Source organism: Siphateles boraxobius, unplaced genomic scaffold (assembly GCF_051911475.1).
Source record: "Siphateles boraxobius isolate OS27281-9 unplaced genomic scaffold, OSU_SipBor_1 207, whole genome shotgun sequence".
Classification (NCBI taxonomy): Eukaryota; Metazoa; Chordata; class Actinopteri; order Cypriniformes; family Leuciscidae; genus Siphateles; species Siphateles boraxobius.
Genome location: NW_027508819.1, coordinates 1,207,068 through 1,224,093, shown reverse-complemented (window position 1 = coordinate 1,224,093; position 17,026 = coordinate 1,207,068). Strand labels below are relative to the sequence as shown.

Sequence of the window (17,026 nt, the reverse complement as noted above, 5' to 3'; positions counted from 1 at the left end):
AATTACTCACAGAATTGTAATTTTTGGGTAAACTATCCCTTTAAATAAACAGACCTTTGAAATAAGAAAGGACTTAACAGTCACGCTTCGATTCACACTCCACTCACTCAGCAAACGTCCACACATGCGCATGAGAGGGAGAGAATGTACAATATTATTTTTCATTATTTTGTGCAATTAAAAATGTATTTGATTTCTGGATTTCATTGCTTTTTTTAAAACGTCAAGTCACCTTTATATATATAGCGCTTTTTACAATACACATTGTTTCAAAGCAGCTTTACAGAGATAATAAAATAATGTTGTGATAATAAAATAATGTTGTAATAATATTGTTAAATATAAAATTAAATGTCCCCAACTAAGCAAGCCAAAAGCCAATGGCGACAAAGGCAAAGAAAGGCGAAAAGGCGACAGTGGCAAGGAACCAAAACTCCATCAGTGACAGAATGGAGAAAAAAACATTGGGAGAACCCAGGCTCAGTCGGGGTGCCAGTCCTCCTTTGGTCAATGAACGAACAGTGTATGATTATGATTCAGGCAGCATTATAGGTCAGAGGTCAGATTGGATCAGAACTTTCACAATATTTATCCAGTTCATCTGGTTAGGGTCAGTGTCATCACGCTGGTGTGGAGATGAGTTTGTTGAGGTGTCCATGAGGCCTTCACAGTGTTGATGAGGCTGGCACTTCAGGGATGCGTTGTTATCGTGTCCATGTGATGGTCCTTCATCGGATCCAGATACAGCCTGGATCCGGTGGACTGCGGTAAACATCGGGATAAACAGAGAGACTAATTAGCGTAGACGCCATCCTTCTTATGATGTACCAATTACATCAGAATTTATGGGAAGTGTTCCTGGGAACCATGTTAGGAAGATTGTTCCAAAGTTTTGGTGCTAAATAGGAAAAGGATCTACCGCCAGCAGTCGATTTAGATATTCTAGGTATTATCAACTGGCCGGAGTTTTGAGATCGCAATAGACGTGAAGGTGGTGGTGATTGCGCAGTGGATAAGACACATGCCTTTGGTGTGAGAGACCCGGGTTTGAATCCACTATGAGACACCAATGTGTCCCTGAGCAAGACACTTAACCCCTAGTTGCTCCAGAGGCGTGTGACCTCTGACATATACCAATTGTAAGTCGCTTTGGATAAAAGCGTCAGCTAAATGAATAAATGTAAATGTAAATGTGAAGGACTATAATGCGTTAAGAGCTCGCTCAAGTACTGGGGAGCTAAACCATTTAGTGCTTTATAAGTAATCAGCAATATTTTAAAATTTATACGATGTTTAATAGGGAGCCAATGCAGTGTTGACAGAACCAGGCTAATATGGTCGTACTTCCTGGTTCTGGTAAGAACTCTAGCGGCTGCGTTTTGGACCAGCTGTAGTTTGTTTATTAAGCGTACAGGGCAACCACCCAGTACAGCATTACAATAATCTAGCCTTGATGTCATGAACGCATGAACCAAATGTTCTGAATTTTTCATTGAGAACATATAACGTAATTTTGATATATTTTTTAAATGAAAAAATTTGGTTTTACAGATATACTATTCACGTGACTTTCAAATGAAATATTGGTATCAAAGAGCACACACACACACACACACACACACACACACACACACACACACACACACACACACACACAGACACACACAAACACACACACACACACACACACATACACACACACACAGGTTCCTAACCGACGACAAGTACTTGACAGAGCAGCCATCAAGTTTTAGACAGTATTCTAGGTTATTACGTGAGGACGTTTTTTGTCCAATAGTTAGAATCTACGAGACGAGAGCTACCGTGAGCAGATTTGCGTTTTTACCCTTTAGACGGGAACGCGGGAACAAGATTTCCACTCTGGAGGGTGGTTTAACTTTTTTGAGTTTTTAAGACCCAAAAACGCCGTCGCCGTGTAAACGAAAGACACATCTGATCAAATATTTTTACGTTTTCACCCGCGAGCGTTCTCGTGTAAACAGGGCCTTAGTTCTACTCTGTGACCGAGTTTTCCTCAGTCTGTGTAATTAGTCTGTTAATGTGTCATTTTATTCACCTGTGTTCTGATTAATCATCTCATTAGTTTCCTTTGATTGGTCCATGCTTATAAGCCCTGAGTTCTCCTTTTGTCTCTGTCGGTTTTCGTTAATGTGTATGTCAATGTTCTGTGAATTAAAAGTGTATTCTCTGATTATTATATATGTTTTTCTTTATTAAATTCTGGTTCCTGTTACTCCTCTTCATTATGCGAGTTTTATATTTCTATGTTACGTAACAAATAATAATAATAATACTATATTTTTTAAAGCTCCAGTCCGTAGTTTTTCCTCTTTGTTGCCACCTCTGTTCGAAATCTGCAATTGCAGTTATTCCCGAAATAATCAACTTTACGTGGCTTGTGGCTCGGCACAGCACAGCACGGATAAATCTGATGTTTATAGAAGAATGTGCGGCTGTCAAGCACTGCGCCGGTGTGGATACTGGCATTCGCAATCACAGATTATACTTTTTGGAAGTATGACCAACATAAGAATTTTCACTGGAAAATGTCCTCTGAACAAGTAACATCCACTTTTGTTCTGACCAACTAAGGGAAAAAAGCATTGCAGTAAATCACGCTGATTAAATCCAACGATCGCTTAACTTATCACATCAAACCGTGCAAATTATACTTCAAATTGTTAATGTTAACAACATCAGCATCGCGTGACTACATTTAATGCCCATCAGATATTGTCCTTGTTTATTTGTCACTGGTGATTGTCGTTTGAACCTTTCTGGATCCGCCATCAAATTAATATGTTGAATTATATCAAGTGCTGTGCGAAAAGGTTATAAATCTCCACCTCAACATCCTCACACTCGTAGCCTACTAGCCAAGACTCTTCTTTATGTTTACAGATGTGACGTAATGACACAAACACATGCCCGAATTCCCGGCGGAAATCCACCAGTACCACTGGAATTAAAAACATTATTACAAGCTTACCGTTTTGAATCAAGCTACGGCAAGCAGAGAGTTCTGAACACTGGCTGGTGATGAACTTTATTTTGGATAATTTTTAAGCCAAAAAAGTTATGGAATGCAGCTTTAAATATATATATATATAGATTTTTTTTTGTGAATTGACCAGTTCCCTTTCAAGGGAACTCGAGCTGCGTTGAGACGCGGTGGGAACGCTCTGCGTGATTGCGTCGTGAAGCACGTGTATAATCAGTCCAATGGAAGAGCGAGACGTCATAGGCGGTGACGTCATAGACCAGGAAGCTATAAAGCACACCAGAAAACAGACCGCGACAGCTTCTGTTGCCTTCAGCAAGCGATCTGTGTATTCTGTCCTTGTCATATTTATTGTTGTCTGTCAAGTTGCAATATATATATATATTATGGCAAAAGAGAGCAAGCAGCTTTTGTGTTGTTCCCTGCCCACGTTATATCACGGGTGGGGACACACACATCAGCTTTTTGTTACTATTTGGGAGTGGAGCATGCCACAGTCAGTTCTCGAGGGGGCTGACTGTGAGCATTGCGAGAAACTGTCCGTGAGGACGCTCCGCTCCCGCCGGGCGTTCTTCGAGGAGGACGGTTCGGTTCGCGCTCCCCGCGCGGGTCCCGCTGTTGCCGATGCACGGCGGCGACTCGCATTTTGGGGTTCGCAAACGGATCTGACAGTGGGGGTTGGGACGGGCTCCGCCCTATCTCAGCTTTCACCTGCCAGATCCAGTGCTGGCGATTTCCAGTTCCGAGGAATTGGTATCGTTAGTGTTTTGTTTAGAAAAAGAGAACAAAACAAATAAAGATATTAAAAAAAGGCAGATGTTTGAGTTTTCAATAAATGAATAAATAAGTCAGCTCATAACTCTGTTGAATAAAGAGGAGCTTTAAAAGGAGGTTTATCTAGTGCTGTTGCTAGTTAAATATTTTCTGGCCAGCTGAGCTTTATGAGAGTGAAAATAAGGAGTTTATTAGATGAAATATATCTAAAAACAGAAAAACTCTGTATCTCAGCCTCCTCGTCGGGGACTGCCGTTTTTCCCTATCTCCACACCACACTGAGGTGTCAAGATCGTGGAATAAGTCGGTTTCTATTTTATGTGTTTAATGCCCTACGTCTAACTATAGTAATGCTATGGGTATTAAGTATCATGGTATGACAGTGCCTCGGGTTTAAGAGACGCTTGCTAGCTTTCTCTCTCCCGAGTCGGCGTCATAATCTTTAACCCCGACGTTACCCACCAGCCATCTAAATAAAAAATTTTTATTAGGCAACGCTGGTGGGTAAATTATAAACACATGGATGAATGTGAGGTTGTCAGCACTGACGCTATTCGAGAATTGCGTCGTGCAAAAACAGATAAACTATACTGGGGAGGGACGGTTTCGAGAAATCGTTTCTCCTCTGCGTCCTCTGGGTGGCGACTCTCTGAGGAGGGTCGCACACGGCCAGTTCGGTTGTTTTCCTGCTGGTGGCCACGGACTGATATATATATATATATATATATATATATATATATATATATATATATATATATATATATATATTTATACGTTTTTCTGATTTAAAAGTAAAGAAAAATAAGATAAAATTATGTCTGTTCTTCTGGATGCTCCGCTTTCAAAAAACTAAGAATAAACCGTTCAGCGGCGTTCCAGAGGTTTCTTCCTCACCAATCTATGTTCCTGAGACTGCTGGGCGGAGCAGTCTCAGTCTACTAAGCTCCTCGCAGCACAGCGAGCATCGCCATTTGGGCTCCTCCACAATCAAAGGGGACTTGGGTGGTGGTAGCAGTCTAGCCAGTTAGAGATATGCAAGATCTGAGGACTATTTTATCTCTAAAAAGGCTTGGACAATAGGAAGCCCTGATGCCGAGGCTATCAGGCTTCTAAAGGGTGGTCCCCTCCGGGGTAGGGATGGTTTTTGAGAAAATCGTTTCTCCTCGGCGCCCTCTGGGGTGCGACTCTCTGAGGAGGGTCGCAGCGCTGCCAGTTCGGTTTTCCTGCCGGTTCGCCGTTCAGGACACCAAGGTGTCAGTGTCCCCAAACGATCCTCCGAGGGGGGTCGTAGAGCAGTCAGTTCGGTTTCCCTGCCGGTTCGCCGTTTCAGGGTGCCGAGGTGCCTGCTTTTTCCAATGATCCTCCGAGGAGGGCCATTGGAACTAAGTTATTTAAAGGGAGGCAAGATCTGAGGACTGTCATCTCTAATAAAGCTTCTGAGGGCTCCTTCGGGGCAGGGACGGTTTTGAGAAATCGTTTCTCCGCGGCGCCCTCTGGGGTGCGACTCTCTGAGGAGGGTCGCAGCGCTGCCAGTTCGGTTGTTCCCTGCCGGTTCGCCGTTCAGGGCACCGAGGTGTCAGCGTCCCCATACGATCCTCCGAGGAGGTTCGTAGAATGGTCAGTTCGGTTGTTCCCTGCCGGTTCGCCGCTTCAGGGCACCGTACTGACTGTTCAACCAAATCCAGAGGCCAGTCTTGAGAGACTGGTTCCCCTAGTAGAATTTCTGGCAGCGTGGAAACTACTGCCACATATTTCTCGGTGGGTCCTGCACACTATAGAAAAGGGTTCAGAATTCGGTTCTTGTCCGCCCAGATTTCTAGGGGTCCTCCCCACTGTGGTGGACCCCGAGCAGGCTTTGGTTATGGAGCAGGAAGTACTGACACTTCTGCAAAAGGAGCTGTAGAAGGGGTTCCTCCTCCCGGCAGACAGTCAGGGTTTTACTGCCATTACTTCATTGTTCCGAAAGAGGATGAGGGGTTGCGTCCTACTCTAGACCTGCGTCAATTAAACAGCATATTATGCTTACGCTAAATATGATTGTGTCACAGATTCAGTCCGAGGACTGGTTTGTCACAATAGAGTTAAAGGACGCTTACTTATCTATCCATCCTCATCACAGGAGGTTCCTGAGGTTTGCTTTCAGGGGCGAAGCATACCAGTATCGGGTTCTTCCATTCGGCCTAGGTTATCACCCCACACCTTTTACAATATGCGTGGATGCAGCTCTGGCTCCTCTGAGATTCCAGGGCATTCGCGTATTAAATTATATCGACGATTGGTTGATTTTTAGCTCAGTCCGAGCTTTTGGCAGTTCAACATCGAGATGTCGTTCTGTCCCACATAAGGAGGTTGGGGTTGCGGCTCAACACCAAAAAGAGTGCGATTTCTGCGATTCTCACAGCCGTAAAGAATGTAAAACTAGGTCAGTCACTCACTGCAAACAGTCTCTGAGACTGTTGGGGCTCATGGTAGTTGCGTCTAACGTAGTTACTTTTGGCCTTCTGTACATGAGACCCCTGCAGTGGTGGCTCGGGACCAAGGGGTTTTCTCCGAGGGGAAATCCGTTTTTCGCATGATCAAGGTCACGCGGCTATGCCTTCGTGCCTCGGTCATGTGGAAGAAACCTTGGTTCCTCGCCCAGGGCCCAGTGCTGGGTGCTTCTTGTCGACGCGTCACGCTATCGACGGATGCTTCCCTCACAGGATGGGGGGCGGTCATGAGTGGCTGCTCGGTGAACGGTCTTTGGCTGGGGCTCATGGCAGTTGCGTCCAACGTAGTTACTTTTGGCCTTCTGTACATGAGACCCCTGCAGTGGTGGCTCGGGAACAAGGGGTTTTCTCCGAGGGGAAATCCGTTTTCGCATGATCAAGGTCACGCGGCTATGCCTTCGTGCCTCGGTCATGTGGAAGAACCTTGGTTCCTCGCCCAGGCCCAGTGTTGGGGGCTTCTTGTCGACGCATAATGCTATCGACGGATGTTTCCCTCACAAGTCGGGGGCAATCATGAGTGGTTGGTCGGCGAAGGGTCCGGACAACACACTGATGGTCTCGTATATCAGAGCACATATCCTGTTGAGGCAGGGGCTGTGGCCCGGGGAATGGAGACTTCACCCCGAGGTGGTGGAGCTTCTTAGGGAGAACTTCGGTCAAACTACAAGTCGACCTTTCGCATCGCTTGTACAATGCATTGCCCTTGTGTTTCTCCCTCACGCATCCAGCTCCGCTTGGACTGGATGTAATGTAATAGGTGTGGTTGCCACTACACCTATACGCTTTTCCCGATATCTTTGCTCCTGGGAGCTCTGGAGTTGTGGATACTGTGGGCTCGGCCTCTGAGGGGGCCCAGCTCATAGATTCAGGTTTCTCGACCGAGGTCGTGGAGACCATACTCCAGTCTAGAGCTCCCTCCACGAGAAGACTAATATGCTGTTCTCTGCCTGGTGCAGAGAACGCCTTCTGAATCTCGTTTCTGCCCTTTTTGGTACAGTACTTGATTTCTGTAATGAATGTTTCTTTGCTGGGCTATCTCTGAGGAGAGATCCCTAATTTCGTCTTCTCCGTGGTACATGAGGCTGAGGCCTGCACGTACTTGGATTTGCACCTGGTTGGTGGTAGTATTTCTTCACCCCAGATCGGGTTGTATTTCTAGGTCCCTACTAAATGTGCGGTCATTTGTGCTCCAGGCCTTCTGTCCTCCACCTTTAATACCCCAGATCAGGAAAATCTTAAATCTGTTATGCCCTGTCCGGGCTTTGGATGCTTAGGTCCACAGAGCTGCTCAGTGGCGTTTATCAGAACAATTATTTGTCTGCTTCGGGTAACCTAAGATAGGTTGCCCTGCATCTAAACAGATAATGAGCAAGTGGGTAGTTGAGGCTATCTCACTTGCTTATGAAGCGGCCGGACAGCGTTCACCTGTGGCTGTTCAGGCCCATTCTACTAGGAGTATGGCTGCATCTAGGCTTTAATTTCGAGTGTTTCCCTTCAGGATATTTGTAATGCGGCAGGCTGGTCCTCACCTCATACATTTGTCAGATTTTATGACCTATACCTCTCCACTCCCGGGGCTAGGTTGCTTGCTTCTAGTGTGCGCAAGGACTTCACACAGAACGGGCATTTGTCTTATGGCGTAGTGGGTATGGGGTTCCCACCGCGTCTCAACGCAGCTCGAGTTCCCTTGAAAGGGAACGTCTCAGGTTACGTATGTAACCCTGGTTCCCTGAGAGGGAACGAGACGCTGCGTTCACCCGCCATACTTCCTGCATGCCCTGATCGACTTGCTTCAGGCTTTTTCAGAAGCTGTCGCGGTCTGTTTTCTGGTGTGCTTTATAGCTTCCTGGTCTATGACGTCACCGCCTATGACGTCTCGCTCTTCCATTGGACTGATTATACACGTGCTTCACGACGCAATCACGCAGAGCGTTCCCACTGCGTCTCAACGCAGCGTCTCGTTCCCTCTCAGGGAACCAGGGTTACATACGTAACCTGAGACGTTTGCAATCATCCATTTATTTGAAACAATATGATTTTTTCCCCCCATTTTCATGTGTATTTTATTAGCTTCTCTGATGGCTTTACTCAAAATATATTATTTAATTTGTACTTTACTTTTATTTTTTTTAGTCATCATGCATTCAGTTCCAACCAATAAAATGTCTTCACTGCCCCATGAGAGCCACACATATGAACTAACATTTCATGCTTCAAACATGTTTTCAAGTGAACTTTTTATCAGTGGTCATTTTGGACTGTGATCTGTTTGGACCCAGTGACCGGAACCTGGCTATATTTTAACTTTTGTTCTAACCCTCTGACTGATGCAATAAATACTTTTTACAATTATTACTTATTACTTTTTTATTTTTATTTTATTTTTTTAGAGAGGGAGTTACACGTTTGTAAATTTTGTTGAACATTGCATTTAAATTGTGATAAATGACAATGGAAATGTTAGGTAAGCTAAGAATGTGCATTCATTAATCATTAACGTACATCAATTATATTATATTATATTATTATGTGTTTATTTAAAATATTAGTATATACAGAACAGATTTGGAGACATTACAATTGTTTTACTGTTTTTGAAAGAAGTCTCTTCTGCTCCCCAAGGCAGCATTTATTTGATCAAAAATACAGTAAGAATAGTAATATTGTGGAATATTATTACAAATTAATAGAACTGCTATCTATTTGTATATATTGTAAAGTGTAATTTATTCCTGTGATCAAAGCTGAATTTTCAGCATCATTACCCCAGTCTTCAGTCACATGATCCTTCAGAAATCACTATAATATGATGATTTGATGCTCTGGTAACTTTTCTTCTGATTATTATTATTATTATTATTATTATTATTATTAATGTTAATGTTTAAAAGAGTTTTATCTCATCTCATCTTCTGTGCCATTTTATGCCTAACATTGTTAGTTCACCAGAATGACATCTGTACAGCAAGATGCCTCTGCTATCAAAAAGAATTTCAACACAAAGTCGAAGTACCTCCAACACAACATCTGTTTGAACAAGATCTGTTTGTATTTCTTGTATTTGGACCCAGCAATGCATGTTGTAATTGTGTATGTTATGGTGTATATCGTTTACCTTGTTTGTTTTCCGTGTACTGTATGTATTGTACCTCTTTAGTCTATTTACAATGATAAAAAAACTTTTACTTTTACTCCACTATATTTCCTATAAATTAATCAAATGTATACATTTCCCCAGAGCATATTCGTTACTTACTACAAAATAAATTCTGAAGAACACAGACAGCAAGCAAGCATGTGCAAATAAGTGCTCGCACAACCGCGGTTAATTTCAATTTCCGGGTTGCATTTTGTTGCTGGATCACCTAGAGTCTGTTGAGTCAGAAGAGTCTGCTGGCATTATACAGTAGGAGAGCGGCCTCTAGAGGACAAATAAAAGCTATCACCGACGCGTCGCCTCTTAAAGTTTGTTTTGACATATGAGCGGGACACTTAAAAAACAGAAACATAGACAACAAAATGGTATGTTACACAGTACACTACAGTACATGTTTTCATATCACTATAAATTAGGGGTGGCACGAGATCTTGCAAGACTAAAATGTGAAGAGATTTCTCGTCGAGTGAAAAGCTGTCTCCCGATATTGCCATGACAAGGCGTGAGGGTGAAATTAGTAAGAATAAGTCCTTGCTACATTCACATTACATTACAGTGCCCACCGCATTACTGCCTCCACTGTCGTTACCATGGTAAACTATTGTAAACATCTGCTCTGTTCATCAGCACGAGTTGTAGTCGCACACAGTGCAGCAGCAATCACAGTTCACTGATCGTGAATCCATAAGTGAAATTAAAACGTGAGCTCCCTGATACGCACAAATTAGCCTATAAACAATAGCCTGTCTCTAATATCAAACCTATATCTCTGAACTGTGTGGTTGTGGCTCTGGTCTCTGTTTGCACTTATTATTATTATAGTTGTACTTGCACTTATTGTTTGTATTTCATACAACTAGGAAAAATATTATATTTATTTTTGTTATTTATACTGTTTTTATTTCTGTTCAATTTGGGGAAAGGAGGTCAATTAGGAGATCACACAGACTCAATAAGAAGTTCTGGAAGCTCATAATTCATATACAGTAGGGTCTGAAGAGACTCGTGTGAAATCCACAGAAGCCAGTCAGTTGAGTTTGTGGCAAAACCTTTTACAGTGCTTGTATATTGTTGTCTTTCAATGTATTTGATAATTTATACTTATAAAGTAGAACTGAAACGACATTCATTACAATATTATTAGTTAAAACATGTCAAAATAAACCTGCAGACTATATTTCCAGTCATGAATTTTGGTTTTGAGGATTTCTATAAAATATTGTCCAAAAATCTTATCTCGTGAGATAAGTGTCTCGTCACACCTACTAGATGCTGCATTAGTGCCGCCAAGGGTAAGGGGACGCTACCATTAGTACCTCACGTGGTTAAATAAATGTTTTAACTTATTAGGCTGCATAGATTAGGTTAGCCGGAACAGGGAACACTTCCTATAACACCTGATTTACCTGCTACATTATGCTGATGAATGGCATCTACGCTAATGTTAGTCTTTCTGTTTATTCCGAGGTTTATTGTAACCAGCCGGATCCGGGTCGTATCCAGATCAGATGATGGACCTGCGCTTAGACACAACCACAACGCATGATGTAGTCAGCCGGATCCGGGCCGTATCCAGATCAGATGGAGAACCTGCACCTAGACACGACCACAACACATGATGTAGTCAGCCGGATCCGGGCCGTATCCAGATCAGATGGTGGACCTGCACCTAGACACGACCACAACTCATGATGTAGTCAGCCGGATCCGGGCCGTGTCCAGATCAGATGGAGGACCTGCGCCTAGACACGACAACAACTCATGATGTAGTCAGACAGATCCGGGCCGTGTCCAGATCAGATGGTGGACCTGCACCTAGACACGACCACAACACATGATGTAGTCAGCTGGATCCGGGCCGTGTCCAGATCAGATGGTGGACCTGCGCCTAGACACGACCACAACACATGATGTAGTCAGCCGGATCCGGGCCATATCTAGATCAGATGGAGGACCTGTGGATAATATTCTGAATGTTCTGATCCAATCTGACTTCTGACCTCTAATCCTGCCTGAATCATAATCATACACTGTATGCTCGTTGACCAACGGAGATCTGAGCGACTGAGTCCGGTTTCTCCTAAGTTTTTTTCTCCATTCTGTCACTGTCAGAGTTTTGGTTCCTTCACTGTCGCCTTTTTTTGCCTTTGTCGCCATTGGCTTTTGGCTTGCTTAGTTGGGGATATTTAATTTAATATTCAACAATATTATTGATCTGCCTGCATTGACACCATTATATGAGAACTGAACTGAGCTGCACAATGACATAACAGTTTTCTCCAGAGCGGCTATTTATATATAAATGAACTAAATTAATAACTTTTTTTTTTTCAACAAAAATTAACCATCATTGAACTAACTTAAAGAGAATATTGCAGGTAAAAAATAAATAAATAATAATATATAACCTTGTATGAAAATACCATATGAAAAGTTAATGCAGGATTTAAAATGTTTTAAAACAACATAAGGGCACCAATTTAGTAGATAAAGCGAGCGTTTCTTTGACTGCTCGTAAAAAACGTTTTTTTTCAACAACGCGTCATTTTACGTCACGAAAGGGAGCCTTAGCTCAGTGCAGACTAGGTTGGTATTCAGTAAGAGCGGTCTTGAGTCAGTGTTTTCGGTAGTTTTTGTATTTTAATTTATCATCGTCATGGTAAATTATTGTGTTTGTGGAGGTTGCAAAAACTCCGGCCTGTCAGGACATCGAGTCCACAGGTTTCCTAACAAAAAAAAAGGACGGTGCTATCTTTCGTGCCTGGGTGGGGTTTGTGCAGGTGAAGAGACAGGATTTCTCTTCCGCATCGGCTTCGAAAAACACGGTCGTGTGTAGCGTTCACTTCAGATCGGAGGATTATCATCCTGGCGATATGATGGAGTAGGCACTGTACATCAAGTCTGGGGTGACATTTTCCACTAAAGCCCAGTATGCATCCACCTCCCTGCAGCACTGACTTTCCTCAGCTGTGAACATTGCCTCACATTTCCCACTGATGCACCTATGGTACAAAAACGTGTATCAGGAATAAAAATATCTCTCTGTCTCTCGATGAGAAACCGCTAAGTTATATCACGTAACGTTAGTCTGGACAGATATTAATGAGCATGAAATACGCCTGATCAAAGCTTATTAGTTTCTGTTATTGGTAAGTTCCAATACTCCTAGATATACTTATAATAATAGCTTTACTATTTTAACTGATATACGATGGTAATTATCTGTACAATACTATGAGTACAGTGTACATCGTTAGCGAACGTGTATATATCTATATAAGCTAACACTGGTCTCTCACCAAGACACCTGTAATGTTCTCCTCACTCCACAACTCAATTTGTCTCCTCTGACCATTGTTCTGTCTAATTTTAAAGCTGGCCTGTCCTGCTCTCTCGGCAGCAAAGCAGGCTCAGAATTGTATGGCTGTGGTCCGTCATAAGAGTAAGTATGAACAATTTCCTCAGCGTCCGAAATGTCATTGCGATCCATTGTTTTCCTGTTGTTTGAATCGACCACTCTACCTCACGTTACGTCACGCCCATTTTCAGATGCGGAAGTAACATTTTCTCACAAAAACAACTCCAGAAGCCAGTGCAGCATATTTATAAGTATATTTTAAAGAAAATCTAGTTCCTAGATTATGGTTCTTTACATTGACTCGTTGGGTCCTCTAACCTGCAATATGCCCTTTAAGCTGGACAGTGACGCTATTTTCTTCAGGAAACAAACTTCGTTGCATTATTTTCCTGTTATCTCTGTAAAGCTGCTTTGAAACAATCTGTATTGTAAAAAGCACTATGTAAATAAAGGTGACTTGACTTGACTTGACTTTTACTCAAGTGTGGCTTTTGATTGAAGAGACCATAAGGCCATCTGAAAAAAGAAAAATGATGCCGAACTGCAATATTGGAAGAAAAAAATGGAAGGTTTTTGGAAAGATCAAAGTCCAGCTCTCAATCTAATTGAACTACTGTGGCAGGACTTAAAGAATCCCCCCTAAAAACATGTTTCCTTAAGCTGATATTAGTTGAGGTAAAAAGTAAAAGAAAGGCTCAGTCAGCTCTCTAGTGTAATGTTGAATATAGTGTAATTTATGTCCTTTAATGCTTTGTTCCCTTCAAAGTGCCCTCTAAAAAGTCTTCCTATAGCTGTAGTGTTTCTGTAGCTCAAACAGTGGAGCATGATGATAGCAACACTAAGGTCATGTGTTTATTTGAACTCATTATATATACACAATATATCTCAAATGCAATGTCAAGTCAATTGGATAAAATCATCTACCAGTGCATGGATGTAAATGTCTAAGTATTCAGCCCTTTAAAGTGAGCAAGCCATCTTCCATTTCCCATTCAATACTTAGGGGAAACCTTTTTCCTTTTGAATAGATTATAATTATGGAAATAAGGGGTAAATAATGAAACTCATTGTCTTTCAGTCAATTTAGGAATCAACTCTTCATCGTGTAAATACTAAACACCTACAGAAATTATTTTTTTAATTATTTAAAAAAAAAAAAATGTCTAATAATTTTGATAATGAACTTGCCTTGACCTGAATATCTTCTGGTTTCCACTCTGGCCGCAGTTTCTTGAGAAGTTCTGATAACCCGTGCCGAGGGGTGCGCTCATCAATGCAGACATCTAAATGTAATCTCTTGTAACGTCCATCATTTGGATTCCTTATCGTTTCCATTCTTTTTAAGATGGCTTCACAGCTCAGATAATCCAAATCAGTTATATGAAGGGCTAAGGAAGATTTGTTTTAGGGCTTGTCAGCGTTATGATCTTATCTCAGTTGTTTATCGAGACACTGTCAGGCTTGCAGGACCCTCTATGTATTCAGTGACTCAGCAAATCTTTGGGTTTATCAAAGTACAATGTTCTTTTGGACATCTTCATTGCTTAGTTAGTGAAGAGTTTACTTATTAACCCTAGATTTAAATGAAGTAAATCTAAAGATAAGGCCTTGATACTTGATTTAAGCATAGATTGTGAATGTGCAACCAATTCACTTTTAGCAACACTGCAGTAAGCCTGTATATTAAAATATTCTGTATCATCATTAGCCAACTATGGTCGCAAATTTCGTTGTTACCACTGGTTTTGGAAAACAGTCCTTAATAGATCTGAGTTACGTGGTTGTATGGGAAACACATCCCAGATTGACTGACTTCTACAGGATTTCCTGGCAGCATTGTGTGCCTTAAACGATTCGCTAGCTGTGTTTATGAAGAAAGGTTAGAAGGGTTAGAAACATTAAAGGATATTAAAGAGATTTTTGTTTAAAAGAGATGCATGTAAACAAAATGTTTTTGCATATAGTAGATATCAGAAGTCTACACATCCCTGTTTAAACAGCTGGTTTTTGTGATGTACAAAATGAAACAAAGAAAAATCACATCAGAACTATTGTATGTTTAATGTAAAAACTACAATCTATGCAATGCCTCTGAAAACCAAAGTCACAAATTTCAGGGGGAAAACTAATATTAATACAATTTTTAGAATAACTAACTGCATAACTGTACACATCCCCAAACTATACTTAGTTTAAGCACCCTTTGATTTTATTACAGCATTTAGTCTGTGTGTGGATAGGAATCTATTAACTTCTATGAACTATTAACTAATATTTTCCCACACGTCTTTGCAAAAATGGTCAAGATGAGTTAAATGGCGAGGGCATCTCCTCTGCATGAAATCTCATGTCCAGGGTTCAGATTTCAGCTCTGGCTGGGCAGTTTACAAAACATCCATCTTTCTTAGCTGAAATCATTCTTTTGTTGATTTAGATGTGTTTTAGATCATTGTCATGCTGAAAGGGGAAGATCTGTTCAGTTTCAGCTTTGTAGCAGATGCCAGAAGTATCTGTACCAGAATCAACTGCACCAGAATCAACTGCTACTTGGAGCTTCTCGTTATTCCCTCCACCTTCACTAAAGCCCCCATTCCAGTTAAAGAACAGCAGCCCTGTTAAGGAGTTGAACTAGGATTGTATTCTAAGGTGGTTCTAATGTCTATAGCCTTCCTCTTGGTGCTTCGATCAGAACACAGGAGTGGATCAGGGCAGGCAGATTCAATCAAAGGGGGTTTATTGAACATGTTTATGAAGAGGTACATGAGTGGGAGGTTGAGAATTTGTTGGTGTGTGGTTCTTAGGGGTGTGATGAGATTTCTCACCACGAGATCTCGCGAGACTATAATGAGATAATATTTCTCATAGAGTGAAAAATAAATCTCATTTACTGCCACATTAGAGGTAGATTACAAATAAATGGATGGATGGATGGATGGATGGATGGATGGATGGATGGATTGCCTGAGATGAAGGTGCCCCCTCAAATGGTGGTTGGTACTGACTTGCTTGGTCAGCCTCTTGAGCATCATACAACATATTCATGATATTTCTCCGAAGTCTTAGCTGCAGTGCTTTATCTTTAACATTTCTCAGCTCGTTTGCTACTTGCTGGCCAAACATCTCCAGACAGTCATTATTTGTCGCAGACAGTGTTGAATGCACCTGTTTTAACAATGTGAGTTTTGCCATCTCAATATTACTGTCCGATGGCTTTGCCTTGGTTCTGCCCAACCTAGGCCTTTTAGCAGTGTCACCACGCACAGACTCTGAGGTTTCCCATTCCATTGCTGGGCTGCTTGGAGGCTGGCTGCAAGAAGCAGAAGACGACATCTCAGACCATAGGCCATTATCAATGGTGCACACATCAAGCATGTGATCATCCTCTCAGTCAGAGTCAAGCTATAAACAGCACAGGTAAAGACAAAAGGTTAGAAGTGAAGACTTTGCCATTTTTGTGTAGGTAATTAACTTTCACAATTACATTTAGGCCTATTCATTTAGCTGACACATTTGTCAAAATAAACTTACAGTGAACTTAACACAATGAAGGATACAATCAAGTTGCAATGTAATAAGTGCCCTTAGTCTAAGAATACATACCACCTTTGCATGCAATACAAAATCAGAGGATGACAGTGCAGAGTGTAATTTAAGGCAAAGGATGTGGCCAAGTAGATACAAGACAAATTAGGTTTGCAGACATTTCATATCACTTACTCTCAGAGTTGATTCGGTGGGTCTGTGAATCACATGGGCCTTTAAAAAGTCCAGATGTCTGATGATCCAGTTTTGCTTGGAGGTAAGGGGTTTCTGTCCACTGCCACTGGGTTTAGGCTAAGTTTGCCTTATTGGGTTCTTATCGATGCTATTCTTGTTTTCACCTCCTTCACTGCAAAAAACTACAACATGTACATTTACATCTTTGTTATTACTGCATCCTCCTATTATAACAGTATTTCTACTCTCTCTCTCTCTCTCTCTCTCTCTCTCTCTCTCTCTCTCTCTCTCTCTCTCTCTCTCTCTCTCTCTCTCTCTCTCTCTCTCTCTCTCTCTCTCACACACACACACACACACACAATTAAATGTTTTAACTTATCACCTTGTAATGAACATAGAAAATAATTTTAGTTATTAGTAATAAGAGCAAATTAAACACAATTGGAGACTATTACTAACAATATAACAAATACAATAGAAGATACAAATTACATAAGCAGTGCTTTAAG

At 41.6% G+C, this 17,026-nt stretch overlaps 1 protein-coding gene across 1 annotated transcript in view; it reads right to left on the bottom strand.

Annotated features, from left to right (window-relative positions):
• The window catches only part of LOC143745615 (ethanolamine kinase 1-like), an 81,280-nt gene extending 67,004 nt beyond the window's left edge, over positions 1-14,276 (bottom strand). The window contains exon 1 of the mRNA XM_077237748.1: positions 13,989-14,276. Within this exon, the coding sequence (XP_077093863.1) occupies positions 13,989-14,135 (147 nt within the window). The 5' untranslated portion in view covers positions 14,136-14,276. The remainder of the gene's footprint in view (positions 1-13,988) is intronic.
• Between the last annotated feature and the right edge of the window lie 2,750 nt (positions 14,277-17,026).